Source organism: Clarias gariepinus, chromosome 24 (assembly GCF_024256425.1).
Source record: "Clarias gariepinus isolate MV-2021 ecotype Netherlands chromosome 24, CGAR_prim_01v2, whole genome shotgun sequence".
Classification (NCBI taxonomy): Eukaryota; Metazoa; Chordata; class Actinopteri; order Siluriformes; family Clariidae; genus Clarias; species Clarias gariepinus.
The window spans coordinates 6346628-6372396 of NC_071123.1; the positions used below are offsets into that span (position 1 = coordinate 6346628).

Genomic DNA, 25769 nt, shown 5'->3' on the forward strand with positions numbered 1-25769 from the left:
TTTCATTTAAAGGGAAAAAAAGAAAAGGGTTTCATGCCAAAGCATTCATTTATCAAAATTATCACAGCACTTAGGATTTATTAAGTCTTGCAACATAGTTGTCCTTTGTTATTGTAAAGGTGTTGGTATTGTAATGCAGCTTGTGCATGCAGTGAAGCACCGAGCCCAACAGCAGGACGTCAGTGAGATCAGCCCATGGGAGGGGGAGGGTGGGGGATGAGGAAGAGCACAGGGTGGTCAGAAGGATTAAAGATCTAGGCAGTTAAAGCTGAATTATGTCTCTCACACTATTATAGTCTCTTGGAAACATACTAGGTGGCAGTGTACTTGTTTAATATTGCAAATCGGCCGTTGTAGACGCGGCACTCTGAATATCTAAGCTTGCATGAAAGACGCAACTATTTTTAGTGTGGTGCAGGGGTATGAAGAATGAGGCGGGAGGGAGGGGGGGTTAGGGAGGGGCTGATTTCGAGGCTTTGTCCTCATTTCTTCTTGGTTTTAGGCTCCAAGGGCTGTCCAATATCTTTCCCACGCAACTTCAATCCTATAAAAAAGAAAAGATTTGCTTATTAACTGAAGGTGCTTTTAAATTATTTGTCAGTCCTAAGGCACCGTGTGCTGAGTAATAATAATACGAAAAAGTTGTACGGCACTTAAAACACACTCAAGTGCAAGAATCTATTAAATAAACACAGAGTACGAATTAATGTGGAGGGAAAAAAAGCAATAAAACAGAGATGTTGAAACAACGTGGCATCTGATGTATTATCTCGTATTATTACTGATAATACCTCATTACAACCAAGGTGCACCAAAGAGCATCTCTGAACGGAGAGAATTAAGGCAGCTCTGAGGGCAAAAGTGGATTCGACCCAGTACTAGCAAGGTGTGCCTAATGAAGTGGCCGGTGAGTGTACTTCATGCGAGGAGATTTTCAAGAAAACTTGTTCTTTGCATTTTAACAAGCAGCTTTCTACACACATCTGGGTCCTTACCAAGTGTTCTCTCGATCTTGCCCATAATCTGGTTGCTGGGGATCGCTTTTCCACATTCATAATCAGCGATGATCTGCGGCTTCTCATTGATCTTCTGTTGAGCAGAAACAGAAAAGTATCTCCTTAAATGCAACTGAACAACAGACATCATTTTAGTTTCATTTCCTTTATCAGCTCAGCCTGTTTTACTCCTTAGACATTTGTTCCATGCACGAATCAGGTCCACGAATCAAATATTCAAAAACATGCAAAAAAAAAAAAAAAAAAAAACCTTCTATCTTCATATACAGGATGTAACTAATGATTACGTACAGTAGCCAGGTCTTTCTGAGTCATTCCTTTATCTTGGCGGCCTTTCTGGATGACCTTTCCCACCTCCAGTGGCACTCGGTCATGGTGTAATTCTTCTGTCTCGCGGTCCAGTTTAGCCGTGTTCTTAGTCACCAGATGCTGTTTATTCTGTCCTGCTGCCCCTGAGTTTAAAAAAAATACAGGCTTTATAAGAGATCTTAACCAACAAACCTTTTTTTTTAAAACATGTATTTAAATTGATCTTGAACCGATGAAAAAGTTTTCATATTAATAGTGATTATTTTGGGATTAAGCCTAATCTTCATACAAGAACCATGTTTTATAAGGATTAGGCTTAATCCCAAAATACAATTTATTTTTAATTTTGCATTTATGCGATACATTGTGTGTGTGTATCACATAAATAATATCATAGAAGAGGAAATGTCTCACATGTGTTTGTTTTGCTTTGAATTTTTTTGTTGCTCTTGATGAAGAAATCAAGCTAAACAAACAAACAAAAACCAGGAAAATAAAGTGAGACGTTTCTCTTTCTATGATACCATTTATGATTCACACACAATCTAGCACTGCTGTTCATGTTTGCTCTTCTAACTTACCTACCATTACATTTGTTATTATATTTGTTGGTGTAATGGAAAGCATATATTAAAAAACAACTGTCACATTTTAGAGGCGTCAAAGTACAGTGTTTATTACTATAATTATTTTATTTTAGGGTCAAGTTATTGTGTCTAAAGGTTTAAAAAAAACAAGCGTTTGCAGTCACTTAAAAAAAAAAAATAATAATTTCAAACAAAACTGATTAGCCATAATTAAATTTTACAGGGTGGGCCATTTATATGGATACACCTTAATAAAATGGGAATGGTTGGTGATATTAACTTCCTGTTTATGACACATTAGTATATGTGAGGGGGGAAACTTTTCAAGATGGGTGGTGACCATGGTGGCCATTTTGGATCCAACTTTTTTTTTTTTTTTTTTCAATAGGAAGAGGGTCACGTGACACATCAAACTTATTAGGAATTTCACAAGAACAACAACGGTGTGCTTGGTTTTAACGTAACTTTATTCTTTCATTAGTTATTTACAAGTTTCTGACCACTTGTGTTGGATTGTCAATGCAACCCTCTTCTCCCACTCTTCACACCCTGAGAGCAACACCGCAGGAGAAATGCTAGCACAGGCTTCCAGTATGCACATCTCGTATCTTCACAGGATAGACAATTGCCTTCAGATGACCCCAAAGATAAAAGTCTAAGAGGGTCAGATCGGGAGACCTTGGGGGCCATTCAACTGGCCCACGACGACCAATCCACTTTCCAGGAAACTGTTCATCTAGGAATGCTCGGACCTGACACCCATAATGTGATGGTGGCACCATCTTGCTGGAAAAACTCAGGGAACATGCCAGTTTCAGTGCATAAAGAGGGAAACACATCATCATGTAGCAATTTCGCATATCCAGTTGCCTTTAGGTTTCCATTGATGAAAAACGGCCCCACTATCTTTGTACCCCATATACCACACCATACCATCAATTTTTTTGTTTCAATAGTCTTCAGTAGGAGGGATCTATCCAATGTGGGTTGGTGTCAGACCAATAGCGGTGGTTTTGTTTGTTAACTTCACCATTCACATAAAAGTTTGCCTTATCACTGAACAAAATCTTCTGAATAAACTGAGGGTCCTGTTCCAATTTTTGTTTTGCCCATTCTGCAAATTCAGTGCGCCGATCTGGGTCATCCTCGTTAAGATGCTGCAGTAGCTGGAGTTTGTAAGGGTGCCATTTGTGAGTAGCTAATATCCGCCGAAGGGATGTTCGACTAATGCCACTCTCCAGTGACATGCGGTTAGTGCTACGCTGTGGGTTCTTGCTGAATAAAGCTAGGACAGCCACTGATGTTTCTTCATTAGTGAGTTTTCATGCGTCCACATTTGGGCAAATCCAACACTGAACCAGTTTCACGAAACTTAGCAAGCAGTTTGCTAACTGTAGCATGGGAGATGGGTGGTCTCGTAGGGTGTCTTGCATTGAAATCTGCTGCAATGACCCGGTTACTGGATTCACCAGACATCAACAGAATTTCTATCCGCTCCTCACGTGTTAACCTCTGCGAAATGTCTATGGCTGTAAACAAAGAGAAACTTGTAAATAACTAATGAAAGAATAAAGTTACAATAAAAAAACCAAGCACACCGTTGTTTTTCTTGTGAAATTCCCAATAAGTTTGATGTGTCACATGACCCTCTTCCTATTGAAAAAAAACAAAAGTTGGATCCAAAATGGTCACCATGGTCACCACCCATCTTGAAAAGTTTTCCCCCCTCACATATACTAATGTGCCACAAACAGGAAGTTAATATCACCAACCATTCCCATTTTATTAAGGTGTATCCATATAAATGGCCCACCCTGTATAATAAACTACTGCGTCATTTCTTTATTCAACAGTTTTACAGGAAGTCGACAAAAGTAGTGTTGTATCGTAAGACCATAGATTCAAAGACTGTGTACTTTGACAACAATCACTCATGGCTTGGAACGGCCACAACACAGAGAGGTCACAAAGTCAAAGACAAATATACACATAAAAGTCTCTGTAACTTTACTTGAGTTTTTCCAACAGCACTAGTGTTTTGATTTTAATGTTGTTCTTTGCGCAGAAGTAGGTGTATCGTTAACCAGAACTAGTCATACAGCTTTTCCAGGGAAAGAAAACAAATGAAAAATTTAGCTCAGTGGGGCTGTAGACGCTTCATGAGTCTCAGCTAAACCTTGTTTTGTTCGTATAGAACGAAGGATTGTGGAATTTGGCTTTAATCACTTACATTGTACTCGCGTCCCGGGTGACAAACTTCACGGTCAGTGTGCAGAGCAGGAAAATTTATAATGACTAAGACTTTAAAAAAATCCAAACTATCCCTTTAACAGAGCCAGCATATTCTTTGTCATCCATCAGGATAACGACATATTTTTAGTCAAGACACACTTACATTTCTTGGTAGTCTCCACCTCCTCTCCACGTCTCTGGGCAGCCGCAATAGCCTGAATATGTAATACTCCATTAGTGCTGTTAACCCAGTAAAAGGCTCAGAAAGCACAACAATCTAGCTGCAGCTTAAACTTCTTAAAAGTAAGAATAATGCATTGCGGTTAAAAAAAAAAAGACCTAATTATCAGTCTATTAATTATCTAGTACAACAGCACTGTTTGGATCTGTACAACCCATAGAGTTACAATATACAGAACACAAAAAGGCATGTTGGTCACATGACCACAGTCTACAGTCCAGAGCCTACATTAGAGGTCCTGAATTAAAACTTATGTTTGTGTTAGGATTTAAATCTCTATAGAGTATATGCAGTTACTTTATGTATTCTATAAAAAAAAAAAGCAATAAAAAATTTTCATAGCATTCCAATAATATTTATTAACAGTTTTCAGTAACTACATGAAGCATGTGGACAATTTGATGGCCTTGTATATTTTCTTGTATCTATATGGAATAAAGACAACAATCTTTAATCAAACCTTAGTGAATCTTTTTAGTGTTTTATTTCGTAGTGATGCTTCATATTACTACGTTTTATTAGCGTCACGGTTTCAGAACATGAAACAAATCGGTTTTTAAACTTCCTGCAGGAAGAATAAACATTTTGTATATTGGTCTGTCCGTTCATCTTTATGGGTTCAGTTTTCATAGTCTACTTTCCTTTTTTTCCAAGTAAAACATGCAAGTTCCGCTTCTGTTTTTTCCACACTTTCTGTCTCTACACTGTAAACAATCGCTTTGATCGGCTAACTCCAGGGGGATAAAACTTAAGAGTATTACATGAATTCATTTCATTTATAAGAAAATCATCAGGGTCCGGATAGAACGGTCACTGCGGCCAGATCCGGACCACGGTCCGCCATTTAGTGATGTCTGGTCTACGTGATTACTGAAACTCATCTGCACTGGGGGATGAGTGGCCGATAGCTACGAATCACAACAAACACATTATACTGTATCGTATGTTTGCAGAGCCGTGTTATATTTATTAACATGAGATCCTGACAAGCTTTCAGCTGATTCAGAGCAGATCATTCCAGATCAGTGCCACTGACTGAGATGGGAAAAGAAAAAGGCATTTTAACTGACGTTGGAGCTCTTTTTATGGTGAAAACAACAGCTCAGGTGCTGTAACAGAGCTCCTTGTGGTTCAGTCAATCATCCTCACCAGTTACATGGCTTTTCCTTATTTTAAAGAAAATTGTATAAGTTCACTTATAAATTCCTAGGTATTGATCCATAAGGTAAAGTAAACATGTGGTGCATGATATTTGCTTTGTTTTTAAAAGGCACTTTTCTGAGAAATCACACATATTTAAAGTGTTTATCATTGAGTTAAAATGTATTGCTTTTCTCAGCACTAAGTAACAAGAGGTTAAAGTAAACTTTTATTTTGTTCCAGCTTTATTGTAAATCTCGATACATCCTGTATTTTAATTTTTTTACAATTAGGTCCGTTTGTTACATTCTCTGAACTTTTAAACAAATGACGTCACTGTCCGTTATAGTTCATTAAACTACAATTAAATTCTCTCTCACTCACACGCGCGCACAATCAGAACTACTAGAATTTCTTTAGCGTAAATTCGGTCACGTCGAAGCGCGAGACGAGTGCACGTTCACGTCGAGCGCGTGCTAAAGCGTCGCGAGGAGCAGCACGCTCTGGTTCTCTCTCTCTCTAAGCTAACACGCGTTAACTATAAACATGGCTCCGCTCCGCTAACCTGTTTGGATTTGGCCTGCGCTGAAGACGGCCCTTTCTTCCTCAACACAGTCACCGTGTCCCAGTCGCTCTCCGCCATAATTTTCAAATGGAGGTCGCTCACAGAGAGAATAAATTTCGATATTACAGAAGCAGACAGCCACTTAGCAGTGGTATTGTTACGCGTGACTCTGATGCTCCGCAGTTTGTACCGAGCAGAATGGGCGGGGTTCCAAATAAAACCTCGCTCCGTTCGATGCCCTGGGTCGGTTCCCTCGGAGTGACGTGACAGATGACGTCGCACATGACGCGACCAATCAGCATTCTGTGCGCGACCCCAGTAGCACGAACGCATAAGGAATTTCTTAAGATTGTTAAAGCTATTCCAAATCGTCTTGTTTACTTCATGAAATGTCATTTATCGTTTGAAGTGATTGTAAAAAAGGCGCCTTTTTTTTTTTTGGTTGATAATTTTATTTATGAACTAAAATTACTCCGAGGGGAAAATTTGTTTGGAATTTTTAAATCTATTGATCATCTTTTTTTTGAATGCCCATTTGTTAAAAAAATTGGGGTCTGACTTATCAAAATTCTTTTAATCAAGGTCTAATGTAGATATTAATTTAGCTATGTGCGATATATTTTGTTATTTTTCTCACTGTAAACATAACATGGAATATATAGGAAATGTATTTATTTTTTGGGGGAAATATTATATTAATAAATTTTCTTTAAAATCCCCCGAATAACATCATTTTATTTGCGATTTTAACTTCCTAATTACAATATTAAAACAAAAAAGTGGCAAATTTGTATAATGATATGATGAATACCTGAATATGTACGCTTTTATATATTTATATATCTGTATATTTTTTTTACTTCATTTAACGTCTTCTTATATTGTTTTTACAATCAGTATCATGTTATAATTTAATGTTGAAATTAATTGTTTATACTTAATCTTGATTACAAGATTTAATCGATAGCCTTGGTTGTGGAAAGCCAAAGTCAATAAAGTTTTTTTTTTTTTTTTAACAATAAATAACAACAACCCAGTATGACGACACTTTCATACAAATATCTTATTTCTAAGAAAGATTAAAGAACAATGTATTCCTCCTCTTCTTTATTTAAATTTTTTTACTTGTGAAGTGGTTCAAGCTTTTTGGCAGCAATTAGGAAATTATTTTTAAAATTTCTATTCATGAATCTTACAATTTACAATTCCACCATAGTAACAAATCATTTGAATACTTTGTCAACTTCTATCTTTTAATGGCCAAGTACTACGTTTATAAATGTAAATTTTCTAAATCACTTCCTAAAATCACCTTTTCTCAAAACCTTTTAAAATCTTTAAATCTAATAAAAAAAAAACACACACAAATCTTCTCTGCGATTGTCTCGACATTCTGATTTAATCAGTGGAACACTGTGATGTTTTTTCTGCTAGTAGTTAGTTTAATACCCCCCCCCCCCCCAATATTTTGTTAAGTTTTTGTTATACTGTATATCTTCTATTTAACTGTGGTGAGTTAATTGTATAATTCAATTTTGAAGAAAAAAAAAAACCCTCAGAAATCACCAATTAACAAACAAACAGCACCTCAAATTAGAGCTGTTTTGAAGGCTTTACAGAGGTGCTGTTAATTGGTGAATAAACATACTGTATATACACACAGTGCTGTAAAAAAGTTGACAAAAGTTTAAATTTTTGGAAGATATGCGTGTCCCATTTTATCTGGTGTAAAATGAACACAGCGATCTAAAGAAAATCACACCAACAGTCGAACATGGTGGTGGTAGTTTGATGGTCTGGGTTAGCTTCAGGCTTTAGCTTCGACTTACCATAATTCATGAAACCATGAATTTTGTGTTTTACCAGAAAATCTATACAGTGGAAAATTTCTGCAATACATTTGCTTTTCTCACATACAAATAAATAAACAGATTTTACATCTGCATGACCTCAAACAATGCTGGTTTTCTTGGAGAAAGACAGCAAGACAGAACGAGAGATCTCTAACATCATCTTTATTTCATCCATCCATCTCTTTATGACATAAAACATTTTACATGTGGCCTATATTATCCTAAGCAAAAGAACATTACCTAAACGTTCATCAGTATTGCAAGGTGTATTAAAACCCAACAATCTAATACAGTTTTTTTTTTTTTTTTAATTAAAGGCTTTGGAATGAATTTTGACTTTGATTAGGGCTAAAGTCAACTTCTTTTAATTAATACAGTTTAAATACATTATTAACCCATCCATTGATACTTTGTGGTTTAAACAGCCATTTTTTTTTAGTTATGAATGTTCAAATAAAACAGTGAGAGCATTTAAACACAAATCAGAAGCCAATTAATATAAAAAATGTTGTATATAAAACTTATTAATCGGTGTAAACAAGTGTTTGCATTTGTTTAATTTCAGGTTATCATGGTGGTTGTTTAGGAAAGACATATTTCACAAATTACAGTCAGGTAAATCAGGTACATAATGGTAAATATAGTAAAATACTGTATGGCGTAGTTTAAATTATTATTACTATTTATTCTCTTTTCAGGCCAATTCACAGTGTAGATTTAAAAAGTCTAGCAAAGAGATCTGAAAAACATTCCTCGCTCTGTGGGTGGAAAACTGGTAAATACTTATTGTCAGTGCAAAAGTTTCCACATTCCTGCTATCATAAATCATATTCCATCCAGTGAGGGGGAAAAAATAATTGGAAAGAAATTTAAATTTCATTACCAACATCATCTAAAGAATCTCTGTGTCTCCTTAATTCAAACGTGACGAGAAAGTTTTTAATTTAGTGGTCATATATGGTGACCCAATCAAAAAAGATTAAACAGATTTTTCATCAGTTTTCTCTATTGTCCGATTTTTGTTTTCCTTCTCATCTTAAAAGTGTCCCAAATATTTCCCAGTGCATGTGTGAAAGAATTAAATCTCTCCCCCCTCCCCCAAATGTTGCTTCCTCTGGTAAGATGATTGTGTGTGGAGAATTTTGTCTCTTAAATTCTAGAATACTGTGTGTGTGGGTGTGTGTGTGTGTACTGTATGTGTGTGTGCATGCTACTGCAGTGTCACAGTCCAGTCGGTCCCTGCATTGAGGTCAGGTTTATGCAATGTTACCACTGACGCTGTAGAATCAAAATCAAACTCCACAGCAGATGCGGCACCATCTAGAAAATCATGGACAATAATGCAGATAACATTACCACTTTTTTTTTTTCATTAGTAAAGCAATCAGTGCATGTTTTGAAACAGGACAGATAAATGCAAAGTCAGGGTTGTGACTACTTGATCACAAAATCATAAACAGCTGGGGCCTTTGGAAACCCATCATATTATTATTATCATCATCATCATCATCATCTCTCAACCACTAAAGTACCCATAAAATTTCTCAAAGCAGTACTTTAATGTTGAGAATAAATCCATGAAAAGTGTTCTGCTTCATGCTTCAGATGTACAATGGAAAATATGTGACCACATTTGCTAAAGCACATTTTGACAGAGCTCTTGTGACAAGGATCAGAATACAGCGCAAACAAGCTAAAGAGAGTGAAACAAATGAAGAGAAAAAAAAAAACACACACACACTGACCTTTAGCCTTCGTGGAGACAGAAGATGGGCGAGTGGCTCCAATTATTATGATCTTCTCTATCCATGCTGCTGTGGTGAACTTTGAATCTGGAGCCAGATTACTGAGGAACAAACAAATAAATCAATGAAAGAAACAAAGAATAAAAAAAACTACAACGATTAAAACAGCCTAGAAGTTCAAACTACAGCAACATGAACAGCCTATAAGGTATGGACCAATTTAAGTATCATAAAGCCAATTTCCAGTAAAGGATGGAACACCTCGAATGAAAATGTTAAAGGACTGAAATAGTTTGACTACAGTATTGTGAACAGCCTATAAGGGACAGGATAGAAAAGTTGAAACTACAAGAACATGAATAGTCCATATATTACATAATGGTTTAAACAATAACAATCTAAACAGCCCATACAGGTGGGAATAGTGTACATGACACACAGAAAAACTTAGAATGAAAAAAAAAAGAAAAAAAAAAGAGAAGAATAAAGAATAGCTTATGAGGGGTGGAATAGTTCAAAATATACCAATAAGAAAAGCTTATAAATAAAAACACTACTACTGTTTATTGCACAAACAGTGGACATTACATTACCATTACAACTACCATTCCATAGAAAAATTACATAAATATACCTGCCCGTTCAGCTGCTCTTATTGTTTTATATTTCATTATACATTCTTCAAATATTTTCTATATTGTGTATTTTTGTCATACAGTTATTTATTTATTTTAGTTTTAGTTAATTTTACTTTAGTTTTTATATTTTATTTTATTCTTTTCTAGTTTTATTCACCCTATATTTTAATTCTCATATTTACTTTAGGTCATCAGCAGTTGCCTAAGCATTTCACTGCATATCGTACTGTGTATGACTGTGTATGTGACAAATAAAATTTGAATTTGATTTACAAACGCCACAACATGATCAGTCCATACGAGAGGAAATAGTTCAAATGACAACATGATCAGCCAACATGTATAAAGGGAATAACTTGGAATAAAAAGAAAAAAAAACGTGTGTAGAGCTCACAAAAGTTGGAATAGTTCAAACGACAACAATGTGAGCAGCACATAGGGAACCGAAAAGTCCTTAAAGAAAAGGTGAAACTACAATATGAGAAAAAGTAAATGGTCTCGTTTGGGTCGAAATGTATTAAGGACAAACTGCCCATTAGGGATGAAACAAATAAAGAATGGAAACCCCAAAACAATCGAAACAAAAAACTACAAGAAACATAAAGAACTACAAACTACAAACTCTAACTTCAACAAAGAAATTAATGAGGCTTATATTGGAAAGAACATAAAAGCATCAACAATTAAATGACCAAAGAACAGCTTATAACTGAAGGACAAAAGTTTACAGCTAAGATTTTTTTCTATAGTTGTCTATATTTCAATATTTACTACATTGTATAGCTAAGTTTATATATATATATATATATATATATATATATATATATATATATATATATATATATTATATTTTCATTCTATTCTCAATAGTTATGTTTTTCTATAGCTAAGTTTCTCTATATTCTATTTCTTATTTTATTCCATAATTTATCTTATCTATACTTTTACTTTAAGGTTACGATCGGTCGTATAATCATTTCACTGCATATCGTACTGTGTATGACTGTGTATGTGACAAATAAAATTTTTATTTGATTTGAATTAGTCTACAATAAAAGAACTATAAAACAATAAAAAAAACTAAAGGTAAAGTAGTAAAGTAGAAGTAAAATAAAATGAAAAAAAAAAAACCAAGTAATAGAAATACTGACTGAAACTACAATATACAGTAGTGATGGGATAATGTCATCATTTTTTGTTGCCTCCTGAAGAACAGTATGTAATGGACGAGAGAGTCATAACTACAAATGATGTAACCAGCTAAGATCAGCTTATAATGCAAGGAACAGTTGGCATGAATTAATACATTCATTAAGACTACACAGGACTGATCTCTTTGCTGCAAATTATATAGCGGAAGAAGCCATGAAGCACTGTGTAGTATATCAGAATGCAAGACAATATATTTCACTCTTTAATAACCTATATAGTCAGGGATCTATAGTCAGGGATGTTTTTTTTATATATATATAGGTGGAAAAATATAATCACACACACCTTGATGTAAGCACATTATTAGAGAAGTACAGTCGCCTGTGGATAAACTGCTTTTCTTTTTCAAAGTTGAAGGTGTGGAAATCATCAATGTAGAGCTCTCCTTCAGCGGTGCCCTAGGAAAAAAAACACAAGACATACAGTGATAATCATAGGTAATCAAGGTTTTTAATGCCATTTTGGGTTGCATCTGTGCTGTACAAGTCATTCATTTTAATTAAATGTAATTACATTTAAGCAGGCTTATTAAGACTTGGGTGATGTAAGAACAATATTGAAGCATTTTGCCTTAAACAAAACTGAACCAAAGCTCGAGCGTCCTCTGTGACGAGTGTACCTGAGCACTCAGTGCCACGTAGAGAGTGTAGGGGTCGTTCTCCATACAGGAGGAGGATCTCCTGATGCGGTCCTTCCTGCTGATGATAGAGCCACCACGTTGAAATACTGGAATCTATAAAAAAAGTGAAAGGAGCGTGAGCATTTTATGCGTATCTTATGCGTGTTTTATGCGGTAATGAGGTGTTACTGGATGTAGTATTATGTTCTGACATTAACATCAGTAATATGTAGTGTAACTTAAGAAGGACAACTTGATACTGAACTTACTGAGCTCATGGTGACTGGAATGTGGAGATTCTGAGTCCCCTTGTGTTTTTGGAATGTGTGAACATCATACCAAACCTGCAAAATAAACCAAGCAATATGGTTTATTTTACTATAATCAAAATTTTTTTGCATAATCTTTATAACTATTATGTTCCTGGTGACACTGAAGAGTGAGATTATAAACTAGTACATCATCCACGTGTAGAAGGGTATCATCAAACAGTGCTAAGTATCCTAGTACAAGCAGAAAATGTGTAGGAATAAAAGGTGAAGCAAGTTTGAGACTTGGGTATAAACAGATAAGGTTAATTTGAAGCTAGTCTGCACCTCTCCTTTTCCAGGCAGGTGGGCTGTGATACTCTTTGCACCCTCATCAGTAACAGGATGGACAAGCAGATGTTTACCTGTTAAACACGACAAGTAAGATGTTTATTAAGAAATGACTGAGAAATTCTATCCTTTAATATAAATCTGGTGCAGTTTATTTATACTCACCAATTAAATACTCATTATCAATGGCGAATGTGGCTGGTTCCTCAGGAAATTCCACCCACAAAGGCCTGGGTGTGATCGAAGCGGGCCAAACAGAAACAAAAAGAAAAGAGTAAGGTATAAAAGCTAGAATGCATCATATCATAGAGAATCTCAGATAAGATGTCTGTAGTAGTGACAGCCACCTGTTTTAATGTACAAGAATATCTGAATGAAAATGTATAGAAAAGATGGTGTAGATTAAAATAAGAGAAAAAGCAGTATTTTGAATAGATTACCATGTAAAGGATGTGTTCCAATCTCACCACAGCAACCATGGCTACTTAAAACTAGTATACTACTGTACCAACAATGAACATTTATAAATACTGTACCTCAATGTCTCGAGCTATCTCATTATAGCTTGCCAATGATTAAAAGTAGACAAATCCCAGGTGAAATATTACTTAAGTAAAAGTCATCGTTTCCCCTTTCTACATAAGAAAAAGTACAAAAGTATTCACCTTCAAACTTGCTTAAGTATCAAAAGAACTGAGTATGTATTAGCTCAGTACTGTTGATACTTAAGTACTGAGCTTGTATTAGCTCACTATAGACTTGACGTCATAGTAAGAGTCTCTGTCTCTCGGTCTGTGAACTGTAAAAGTGCTCTTTCACTGACATCTCCGCTTCTCATTTCAAACACCTCCTACATGGCTGAGTGTTTCAAGGAGGGAAGGCAAATCACGCATGTACAGTACGTATAAGTCAGCAGGTGGCAATATTGCTGCTTGCAACGCTACAAACCATTGTGCAGAAATAAGTTGAAGTAGAAATAACACATTTGTTCAACATTGTAATAAAGTTAAAAGTATTATTATAGTATATAGTATATTTTTACCTTAATAAAATTAATTGTCAATGTATGCCATGCTTGTGTGTTTATGTTTTTATACAGATGGAATCAATATTTCCAAAAAACAACAACAACAAAAAAATCTCCATGTCTAACAGCAAGATCCACCTCATGACTGGCTGTCCGGTGCGATAGGCATTGTAGAAGAGCTGGTACCAGTAGGGCAGTAGGGCATATCTCTGCCGTATCGCTTCTCTGATCAGAGCTGTGTTTTCTGGCCCAAACAGCCAAGGTTCACGACGCGGGGTATCCAGGTGGGCATGACTACGGAAAAAGGGCTGGTATGCACCAGCCTGGTACCAACGCACCAACAACTCAGCGCTCGGATGCTTAAAGAAACCACCAACATCAGCTAGAAAAAGTGATAAAAAAATGGTTCTCATTTACAGGTAAAAAACATACAAAGAACTGTAATAAAGTGTAATACGGCAAATATATATCTAGTTTATACCTCCACAGAAGGAAATGCCAACCAGTCCAAGACTTAAACACATGGGGATGGATATTTTCAGATGGCCCCATTCAGCTGCATTGTCTCCTGTCCATATCGCACCTAAAGAATAAGAAATACAGAGAATAGGGGAAAAAAAGTACAAAGAAAAATAGTAAATAGTAAAGCACCACTAGCACCATTGTTTTTACTAGAAAAAAATAAGCTTACTAAAACTCACCATAGCGCTGGGATCCTGCGAAAAAGGCTCTGGAAAGTACAAACGGTCTTTCTGTGCCACCAGAGCGCTGGATCAAGCCTTCAGCAGTCGCCATGTGCTAAAAGATTAAAGAATGTCAACGGAAAGCTAACTGGTCCTAAAAAAATGTATACAAATATATATATATTAAATTTTATTCTGCACAGTTTAAACCGGACTAGTACACACTTATGTTATATAATATTCCACATAGTTGTACTTAATATGTGAGACTTATAATTTTGTCACATTATTTTGACAGTCATGTGTAGAATGGCCGTCGGCTAATTTACCTCATAATTACCTCAGACTGTTATGTATTTCTGTAGCTTATTTTCACAGATACTGTGACCGCAAAGTGTTCACTTTAAACAGTTCATTAATATAAATCTATTTATTGCTGTAAGGTGAATGATAAAGGTTTTAAGCAGTTAAGATCAATTAAATCTTAATTTTGGAACAGGAATTGCAGTGGAAATAAATAATTAGTACAGCTAACATGAATGGCTAATTTTCTGTTTCAGCATCAGTATAACTAGCACAGTTATCTAAGGAATAAAAAGCTTTTAATTCAACAAAATATATATAGCAAAGACAAAAAAAAAATCAGGCTAGCATACTATTTTGCTGTTGCTAATACAGTATTTGTCAGTTAATTAGCATTAAATAGTCAGTTAATTAGCCACAGTATCAGCATCATGCTTATGTACGGAAAAAGATTAGAACTACCGTAAAAAAATTTGACTTTAATCTCAGAATTCTGTGAGAATTCGATTCAGAAATCTGACTTTTTATTTTTTTAGAAATCTGACTTTAATCTCAGATTTTTTTATCTTAGAAATCTAGAATTCTGACTTTTCCTCAGAAATCCGAGTTTATTCTCAGAATTCTGACTTTTTTTTACTAGAAGGAGTAAAGTAGAAGTTAGTCAGTTACTTCAAAATTCAGGGTTTAAGGGTTAAGTTTTTTTTTTTGTCAATTCCACCATATGTGCAGACATACATAAAAATAAATAAATTCAGTTTTCTTCCTCAACACGTGTTTACATTTTAAACACAACTAAAGATGTGCTTATAAGCAATAGATGCTATAAAAACTCTAACCTCTCTTTACTTCTCTTAGATTAAAGAGCTCTTAGAGGGCACCTCATCTCCTCTTATAATTCCTTCTGCTCTTCTTAGCCCCTGAACTATTTAATTCTGCATAATTTTTGAATTGATGAGTTAAGTGATTTATCTCTTACCACATACAACCCATAAAGATTGTGCACATCTCTGTTCTCCCAGCTGCCAAACAGTGCATCTTTGTGCATAGTCACCTCTGGCCCGTTAAACACAGATGGCTCGTTCATATCGTTCCACGTATACAAGTTCTCCATGGAACCCTGGCCAGAGCAACAAGGAACAAAAATTTCTGTTTCGAATCATTTTTAATTGCATAAAATTACGTGCATTACAATGAATTTTTCTAAGGACCAGGTCCTTAGAAAAGGACCCTACTCATATTTTACTACCCTCAGTAGTAAAAACTGAATGAGAGCTTTTTACCTTATACTGGTCATACGCAAACTGGCTAGCCCACCAGGCCCTCATCTCTGGGTTGGTGAAGTCAGGATATCCAGCACTTCCTTCAAGAGAAAAGTAGAACCTGGTTTGGTGCTGTATTTCATCAAAAACTGTAACTGATTTTATGTAACAGTACTATACAAATGTAAGTGATCTAACAAACCTGGCCAACACCAGCCTTCATAGTCTGCTCCGTCTTTGTTTTTGGCATAAAAGTTCTTGGAACCGATTTCACTGTGAATTTTGTAACCACTGTCCACTTTAATGTGAGGATCTACAATGGTTACCATCTGAGAAAAAAAATATATATATTGCACATTATTATATTTTATATAAAGCAGCTAGTTCCGACTGAGTAACCCGAGGCATATCAGGAGTTTAAATAATAGAGCATAACTATATGTTTTACTCTGCATTACAAGTGTTTTATTAATCGTTAATTACAATAATAAAAAGAGAAAAAAAATTCCGAATTGCGTCTGAACCATATGTGTTATTTTGTTCACAGCTAACACGAGGTACAAAGCTATCAAGCTACTAACACTCTAACCCCTGACCATGGGCACTACTTGGTGTGGAGAACAAGAGATTGTACACCCTACATACTGCATTAGCTTTACATTTTATGCTATTTGGGATATACCCCAGTAGCCTTTTGTAAAAAAGAATAAATAGAAATATAAACACCATCTCCATAGTTTATCCTCCTCACAGTTTGGCTACAAAGTACTTGTAGGAATTTAAAACTACTTTCACCCATGCTACAGGAACTACACTAACTTTCGGTTAATAGCTCAATGCTAGTTCTGCCAGTTGCAGAAGGATATATCTTCGTGATGCAAAACACATAGCAAACACCTTGCGTCTTTTTTCCATGAGTTTCTGAAGCATTTCTTTGGGCTGCGGGAACTTCTGAGGGTCCCAGGTGAAGTAGCGCTTGCCATCCGTGTGCTCAATGTCCAACCAGATGAAGTCGTAGGGGATGTCATGCTCATCAAAACCCTGATCGACAGCCTTTACATCTTCCTGATCGTTGTAGTTCCAGCGAGACTGATGGTATCCAAGTGTGGAAAGAGGAGGAAAGGCCTGTGTGCCTAAAACAGCCACGAGCAAAAAATAGATTAATGTGTGTTTCTATAAAAGTTGCACATACAAAGACAAAGTTATACACATGTCTACTTTTGCGTGTACTTGTTAATAAACTGTATCTTATCTCATGTTAACATATGTAATAGGATTTTTACAAGTTAAAAGCATTAGAAGTTTTTTTTCCTTTCTTTTTTTATTATAGATAGCTCAAGGAAGTATTTCTTTTTGTACCAACGCGCAACATTTTTAACAAATTTAAAGTTGGCTCTATTTCCCTAAATATAAACAAACTAGTTGCCAAATTTTAACCACCACAATCCCGACCAAGCAATTACTAAGGATGAATGAAGGACAGCATTAAATGCTTCACTATAAATGCATAGTTTGTTTTCACACCAATAAATGTGGTCTTTATTTGCTCTATGATCTTCAGGACCTGTCCGTCTTGTTCGTATGCCACAAGGAATTTGCAATTTTGTGTATTTCCACTTAAAACTGAAATTAATATAAAAATAGACAGCATGTCGATTGCAATTAGATTAATCGACCACTTGTAATGACATTTATAGCCAAAAAGTCATTTTAGGAACAGTTACTAAGTATGCAAATTAATACATCCAGAGGGGATGTTTTAGATTTGCATAGTGCTGTTTAAACTAGTTGAAGACAAAAGTATACTTTACTGAAAGTTTGCACATTAAACAGAGCATCTGAAAAGGTTTTTAATTGACCTAGATATCAAAATGCACACTCTTTTATTCATATCATTTTAAACTTGGCTCTCTAACTTGTTTAGTGTAATAAGTGACTTAAGGTATACACTCTTCTGAGAGTCTACTTAATATTGGAACTTTTCAGGTTAACCAGGATTTAATCAGGGTAAATAAAAAAAAGAAAAAACTCATTTACATCTTCTTTCCTCTCGGACTTGGCATGTGTCATACTTAACGCAGTAATTACAAAATGTGACGACTTCATGTGCAATTCCCTCTCCCCTCCAGACCTATCTCACTCATCCTGGTGCCTGGTTTCTGGTTAGAGATCTTGTTCTTTGATGATTTGTACCTGCAGTCACTTAATAGTTCAGTACTGAAATTCCCCCAGTTTTGTACTTGAGCCTTTGTGACAATAACCATTGTTAAAAGCGCTGCATAAATGAAACTTAATTAAGGAGCGTGTAAAATCTTGAACTGAACTGTAGCTCTTAATGTAACGTACACTTTTATGCGATTATTTGTGTGCTTGTGCTCATTTGCATGTGCACCTGTTAGTGAGGCGTATTGTGTAAAAACGTCGCTGGGTGTTGGTCCGAGCATAATGAAGACGTCGATGATGCCGCTCTCAGAGATCCAGCGAACATCCGTCTGTGGAACTTCGCTAGAACCCTGGACGAACTCCAGCATCTTACCAAACGTTGTCTGCAAACATGTCCACACATACAAAGTAAAGAGTATTAAATGTCACTGTGAATTTCCTGACTGTAAGTAAGCACCCAGCCCTGGAATCTCACCAAAGTACTGGAGGTGATGTCCACCCAAGTCTCGGCTGCATTTAACCAGAAGACACCCATGGTGCGCTGAGCATTGTGGGATATGATCACGGGTACAGAGCCGTACAGGGCCATGGGGTTGTGCAGCTCGTACTGGAACACGTCCAGGTTGTAAAGCCGATACGGGTCAGTCCCACTGAGGGCGCAAACAACAGCGCACAGTTAATGAACCCGGACATGCTTTGTTCTTTTCGGTTTAAAATATTGTAAATCAGCAGGACACTTACTGTGTGTTCTTCAATCTGAGAGTTTCTGCGTGCTCCGGAATGCCGTAAACATGTTTCACTCCTGGAAAAGAGAAGTCTAGACTAATAGATGTCGGACCTGGAGGAGCAGAGGATGAAAAGGCAGAAGTTAGTGTTTATAACAAAACGTGTGTTCGGATCAGTTAACTTTCGGTTAACTGGGTTGTTCGTAATCACATAAATGTGTAAGATAATAAATGACTGAATGTGTACAGTGATGCTGGTTTTAGAGTGAGCACCATTGGGTTTTGAGTCACTATGGGTTTTAAATGTCTCCTCCCACATGCCAGGCTTCTCTTCTTCTTCTCCCTCTTCAACCTGAAATAAAGAAACAGATTAGAAACAGATGGCAGACGGATTAGCGGAGAGACAGTCAGACAGGTTGACAGAGAGGGAAACATTTATACATACATAGACATACAAATAGAAGGATAAACTGAAAGACAGACACAAAGACAAAAAATTTTAGTTTACTGGCAAAAATGTCCCAACTGCCCGCTGTTCACAATGAACAAATCAAACAAGAACAATGTAAATAATATACCACGACACAACTAACATTACAGGTGGTTTCTCCAAATTCAACTCAAAATGCAAATTTTAATGAGTGCTGCAGTATTTAAACCCCATCATTACAAGCATCTTTAACACTTAGCGAGCAACTATGTGCTTCTATGACCCAGTGCTAACGTGACACCAGCTTCTTAGCCCATTCCTCAAAACCAATTTTTTGGATCCAGTTTGACACCCCTGTTTTATGAGGTTCAAGCCTGGTGACTAAGACCACAAAAACCACTTTAGAATCTTCCAGGTTTCCTTCTGCAACCAAATCTTGTTGGAATTTAAAATATGATTTTTAATCATTGTCCTATTAAAAGATCTAATGATGCCTAAGCTTCAGCTTTAAGATTTCCTGATACTTGAGTGAATCCATCTTTTGTTCCACAAGGTTTCAGGTTTCCATGGCCAAAGGGAAGCAAAGCCGCCCCAGAGCATGACAGAGACACCGCTATGCTTCACTGTGGACAGGGTATTCTTTTCAGCATATGATATACTGCTGACCTATAGGACAGAAAAACTTTAAGTTTCGTTTCATCGCTTCACAGAACAGAATCCCAAAACATCTGTGGTATATTAGAATCTAAGCATATTGGAGCCTACTTTTTTGTGCCTTTGGCGGTATACTTCTTGGAGTTCTGACGCGGAAGCTTTCGGCATTTAGTATGTGCCTTACCGCGGACACTGAAACCTCCGTGCTTAATGCAACTTAATCTTTCTGCAGGTCTTTTATAGTCACCTGACAATTTTTCTCCACCTGTCTCCTCAAAAATCTTGTTACAGACATTGATAAATTCTTTTTTCCCGCCATGTCCAGGTAGTGTATCTACTGTTCCATTAACTTTGGACTTTTAAATTAGGAGAAACCACTTGTAAAGTTAGTTGAGAAATTTTAATTGTTCTTAATGCGCGCTTGAATAATCTGTGTTTTCTTGCAAACAGCAGAAAGTTTGTACATTTTGCCAACAAACTTAATTTGCCGTCGGGGTTCGGTAATTCTGACTGCAACTGTATCAGGAGATAGATTGAAAGATAAATAGATAAATGAATAAATAGATAGATAAGTACTGACCATTGGACACAAACAGGCAGATAAACAGACAGATAGAAAGATAGACTGACCATTGGACACAGATAGACAGACAGATAATTGGGCAAACAGACTGGCAGACTGGGAGAGAAAGATTAAACTATTAAATTCTGTCTACCATTTTATCAAACTATAAGTATCAACACTACATAAGCTAAAGATGAAAAAATTTAGAATCAGATAAAAATGTAAATTGAGATCTTGATCTTTAACCCTCTATTTTTATTCCATTTTCATACCTTATCACCTTCATTCTTAGCATTGTCTGATCCTCCAGCTCCCTCTATGTCTCCTTTACTGAAACACACATGTTCACACACCTTTAATACAATTACACAATGAAACAGAGCAGATCTCATATAAATAAAATATTTCTTCCAATAAAAAAAGAAGCAGACGTGCAAAATAAGTCTTACAGTACTTCTCATGTAAATATTCTAACTAAAATAACTGTCACACATGCAACCAATGCTATAAAATAAACTGGTTTTATTGGCATGTAAAATGTGCCAAATATACTGGATAATAATCATATACAATGTGTCCCCGACTTACAAATGAGTTCTGTACTGGAAGCACGTTCGTAAGTCGGATTCGTTCATAAGTCTGACAAAGTCAGTCGTTTGACACAAATATACAACTTAAAGCATAAAAAAAAACACACACAGGTTTGGTGTTTTGTTTTCACAGTATACTCTCACGAGACCTCCAAATTGTGACGGGAATCCTGCTGGCGCAGCGGGGTCAGCTAATCTTGTTTAAACAGAATGGTGAAGACGTCTGGGGGAAACCATGCTACATGGTGTTTAATGCATGCTTGAATGGATGCCATTTTGTCTCAGAGCTGTACTAGACTATGAACTCTGTCTCTTTGAGAATTTTCCAACAGGATATTCACCAACAGGACAGCTTTACAGGACAGCCATTTTACAATACATGTGAGCTATTTCTGCGATTTGTTCCCATCTACGAATGTTTTTAGATCCGCGGTCCGTTTGTATCTGTGGAACTTTAATGTTCGTAAGTCAGGGACTTACTCGTAGTCAATGCTTGTTCTGTTTAAGGAGACATGTGTTTATTAATCTTCTCTCCATCATTTATTCATTTAAATAAAATCACATGATGTAGATTCACCAGCCTAATCATCTGTCATCATCTGTATCTGTTTCTTACTGGTTCATGAATTAAGTTATGCTTGAATGATTTACACGTCACTGTGTGGCTTAACAAACAAAAAAACATTCCTCTGAAACTGCACAGATACAGGGACTGGACTGAAAAAGTCCTTCAGGAAGGCTAAAGAACTATTCCCTAAGACTGCATTAAACAAAAATACAAAAAGAAAATTCTATTGGATCAAAATATGAAGAAGCCAGGGGAGACTGAAGACTTTTGCACAGTACTCCATTTTTTCACGCACACATAATAACACAACACATCGAAGGCATTACCTAGAGAACACGCTCTTGATTGAGTCCCACATGCTACCGAAAGTGCTTGTTATTTTTTGAGAGATGCTGGAGGAAAAGGAGAGAGAAAGAGAGAGAGAGAGAGAGCAAGAGAGAGAGAAAGGGAGAAAAGGAAAAAAATAATAGAGGGAAAGAAATAAAGGGAAAAATTGAGAAGTTTGAGGAGGCTTTATAACAATGTACACATTTCAGGAAAATGTCAAGTAAACAAGAGGAGAACAAAGGTAATAGACAGTGTTCTTCTGAGGAAATTAAACCTTTCTGAACTCTCAAAGAAAAGCATGAAAATAGCTTTCTTAAAACTAAAAGTTTTTTAACATTAACATTGTTACTGAACCTTATACACTAAGGTTCAAACCAGTAATTTTGTATTAGGAATGTGATTTATGCCTAGATTTATTATTGTCACGTCCTTTAAAATAGAGTAAGCATGCACATGGGCTGAGTTTCCAACACATATCAATTCCAGCACAAAGATCGGTGCTAAATAATTAAGAAACACTTTGAACTTTTTCTCTCTTGCAGTTATGATCCCGGTTTATTCTGTAAGGCCGAGAAGCTTCGATTAATCCAGTTGTAATTATTCAGAGTGACAGATTACGGTGAACCTCACGTGTCTTTGCGTAGACGCAGGTGCTCGAAGGCCAGCAGGCCGCGGGAATTAAGGGACAGCAGGACCTCGGGTCCTTCCACAATGTCGAGGCGGAAGGGTTGGGCGCTGACGATCAGCCGCTGTTCATTTTCGCCCAGAGAAAGCACCACGCCGTTTTCGTCCTGAGACACAACTGTCATACTGAAACCACACAGAGTATAGAGAAGAAGTCAACCAAACATTCACTCTTCATTGTAATCTGTTAGTTAGCGATTTTACCATATTATAAAAGAATGAGGTTAGCTAATTGAAGTAATGAATGTACTGAATGATCAGGTTTTTCTATCAATGGATTTTTTTCTTCACTGATATATAGCTTGGGCATATTCCAAGATAATGATGCTAGGAATTATCGGACACAATTTGTGAAAGAGTGGGCAAGCAGGGAGCATGAGGCATCATTTTTACACATGGATTGGCCACCACAGAGTCCAGACCTCAAGCCCACTGAAAATCTTTGGGATGTGCTGAAAAAGGCTTTACGTAGCGGTCTAACTCTCCCATCATCAATACAAGATCGTAAAGAGAAATAAATGTGACTCATGGATGGAAATAAATGTGACATTGCATAAGTTTAGCAAAAGGATGGCATAACCGCAATTAAAGCAAAAGGCAGTCCAATGAAATATTAGCATGTGTGCCTTTTTTGCGGTGTATATGTAAAAAATTTTGACTAATGATTTTTCATGATTAAAAACCTTCATCTACATGCCACTTGACTCACGGTTTGGTAGGAGGATCAGCGATGAGGACGTCCCGGACCTCGTAACGAGGTCTGAGAGGTTTCAGCTCGTTGATTTTAACCCGTGTCATGTTGCCCTGCAGCCTGTACAGCTCTAACAGCAGACGCACCTACACACACACACAAAGACACGACGGCATAGCAGATTCTTTTACAGCAAGCCTTCAGTGATATACTGATATACTGATATACCCACCCTTTACACCCATGGTGAACAGAAAAGCATCACTGATCGGATAATTACTACTAAATTATAAGTGAGTATATATGAATTAACAGATGTAATAGTGACAATGTATAGTTCACTGACCTTGTTGTTATCATTAATGAGCTGCAGTGTGATCCTGGAGTCGCTGAGCTCCAAGGTATCCAGCAGAGCCCTGTATGGAGACTGACTTGGCTTCAGTTCCCTCTGACGCCTACACACACACACACACACACACACACACACACACACACAGACAACATTATAAGATAACTATCAGGCATCAGTTTCTGTGTAAATTTGAAACCAGAAAGCGTTTTCAATGCTGATATTTCCTGCTCATACTCACTTGCAGAAGGCGCTCTGCTCGCACGTTTTGAAGTTACCACGATCCACACCCTCGACGCTAAAACAAAGCACCAGCAGCACCAGCGGCACCACTAGCACTCGTCCCATCCTGTACAGTGACAAAATATCCAAACAACATCATGTTAAATTTCTTATTTTGCAATAAAGGGATGTTTACAATGAATAACTTTACTGTACTGGTTTAATTGCCATTTTAATGTAACCAAGTTCAACAAGACTGCCTTTGTGATTTAAACGCATTAAATAAGTCCATCATAAATAAGATAATAAAAAACATGCAAGGTGTTCAAGTCAAACCGGGACTATATATACCGGGTTTCTATATAATCCCCTGCTACACTAATGCACTTATCCCCACGTTTCACTAGTACTTTGATACCATCTAAGTAGAAAGTTTTCACAGTACTTCACTTTAGGTCAGAACTTCCTCAATGACCAAAACGTGGAAACGGCTTGAAGTGAGGACAGGACTGTAAAGGAGATGTAGCAAAATCTCCCAGCTGAGTTTCTGTAACATGCAAGTGGTGCAGTGGGCAGTATGAGGTCATGCACTGTTCTGCAAAACCAGGCCATTTTTCCATTAAAACCCTTAAAATCCGTGCCCGCAACACAGCACCAATTAATGAACAATTAAAAAAAATAACTGCTTAAACAGACATAGTGCAGTGGAGGAGGCTTCAGACATCAAACGGTGTATTTGTGTTTTTAGATATGTCAGGTAGAATCAGAGTTAGCATTAGTTTTAAAACATGTAAATTACCCTGCTATCGGAATATAGAAATGACATTGCATAAATATTGAACTCACAAAATGCTCGTATTCTTATTAATTTGGATCACAGAAACAAACAAGACCAACCCTAAAATCACATGATCATATGTATGAGTGCTAAATCTTTCAGTTCCTTATATTGCCTGGAAAACAGTTTGTGCTGATGGATAGGTCACTCCATATCGCACAATCCTGAACCCTATATATTGTTGTCGGTCATCGTCTGTACCACTTTATTCTGTTTAATCTTATTCCAGGCGTCTAGGAACCTCTGTAGTCCAACTAGGGACTGTGAAGGCCAGCGTTTCAGATGTGAATTAGGCAGTCCAGTCACAGATTAAAAAATTTAAAAAACTTTCTATGTTGATGGTATCCATCACTAGTGGAACACTTGTCAGAAGTCCCGGTTTGACCTGAACGCTACTCATATGTTAGGGTTAAAAGAAATCAATGCACTCCTGCCAGCCAATTAGAAACGACTATCTCCTGTGACCCTGATATACACCGCCTTTGATGATGATTATGGTGGTTAAACATTAACCAAAAGTGAAAAACGGCCAAAATAGTATAACCGACTCTAAGATATAAGAATTAATACTTTTTTAATATATATAAAAAAACAAAAACAAAACACGACTACCTCGCTTGAGTACCCATTGTTATTATTATTATTTCCATCTCTTATTAAACCCAATATCCGGAAACAAAGTGGTCAAATTAATGCCGTAGAATTTTAGTAAAGAAAAAATATATAATTCTATCAGTAGTATAAACGTTAACCTAGTGAAAAAATATAACAATAATCCTCTTAAAGAGCTGACAATGACTGTACCTGTCAGAGGAAGGCGCCATAGTTACTGCTCTGTCTCAACTTTGACCCCGGGTTAGTCACGTGCACGATATATTTTTTTATATAAAGGTATATATGTTTATATAATTATTATTTTTTTATTATTATTTAAG

General features: G+C 36.5%; 2 protein-coding genes across 3 annotated transcripts; both read right to left on the bottom strand.

Annotated features, from left to right (window-relative positions):
* Nucleotides 1-44: 44 nt before the first annotated feature.
* On the bottom strand, nucleotides 45-6318 carry LOC128511787 (endothelial differentiation-related factor 1 homolog). Its single transcript, XM_053484768.1, has 5 exons — nucleotides 6091-6318; nucleotides 4308-4359; nucleotides 1308-1468; nucleotides 996-1089; nucleotides 45-544 (listed from the first exon to the last, which is right to left on the bottom strand). Exons 1-5 carry the CDS (start codon nucleotides 6166-6168, stop codon nucleotides 483-485), a joined length of 447 nt encoding a protein of 148 aa, XP_053340743.1. The 5' UTR covers nucleotides 6169-6318; the 3' UTR covers nucleotides 45-482.
* Nucleotides 6319-8092: 1774 nt separating this feature from the next.
* On the bottom strand, nucleotides 8093-25658 carry ganaba (glucosidase II alpha subunit a). Of its 2 annotated transcripts, XM_053485600.1 has the most exons (25): nucleotides 25639-25658; nucleotides 24016-24123; nucleotides 23772-23880; nucleotides 23444-23571; nucleotides 22681-22860; nucleotides 22050-22115; nucleotides 20838-20895; nucleotides 19190-19268; nucleotides 18933-19029; nucleotides 18667-18841; nucleotides 18421-18574; nucleotides 16926-17161; nucleotides 16231-16357; nucleotides 16050-16129; nucleotides 15746-15886; nucleotides 14485-14581; nucleotides 14265-14366; nucleotides 13922-14165; nucleotides 12922-12986; nucleotides 12754-12830; nucleotides 12427-12501; nucleotides 12158-12271; nucleotides 11824-11936; nucleotides 9689-9789; nucleotides 8093-9263 (listed from the first exon to the last, which is right to left on the bottom strand). In XM_053485600.1, exons 1-25 carry the CDS (start codon nucleotides 25656-25658, stop codon nucleotides 9154-9156), a joined length of 2856 nt encoding a protein of 951 aa, XP_053341575.1. In that variant the 3' UTR covers nucleotides 8093-9153. The 2 variants fall into 2 exon arrangements, with proteins under 2 accessions (XP_053341575.1, XP_053341576.1); XM_053485601.1 differs by lacking the exon at nucleotides 22050-22115.
* Nucleotides 25659-25769: the final 111 nt, after the last annotated feature.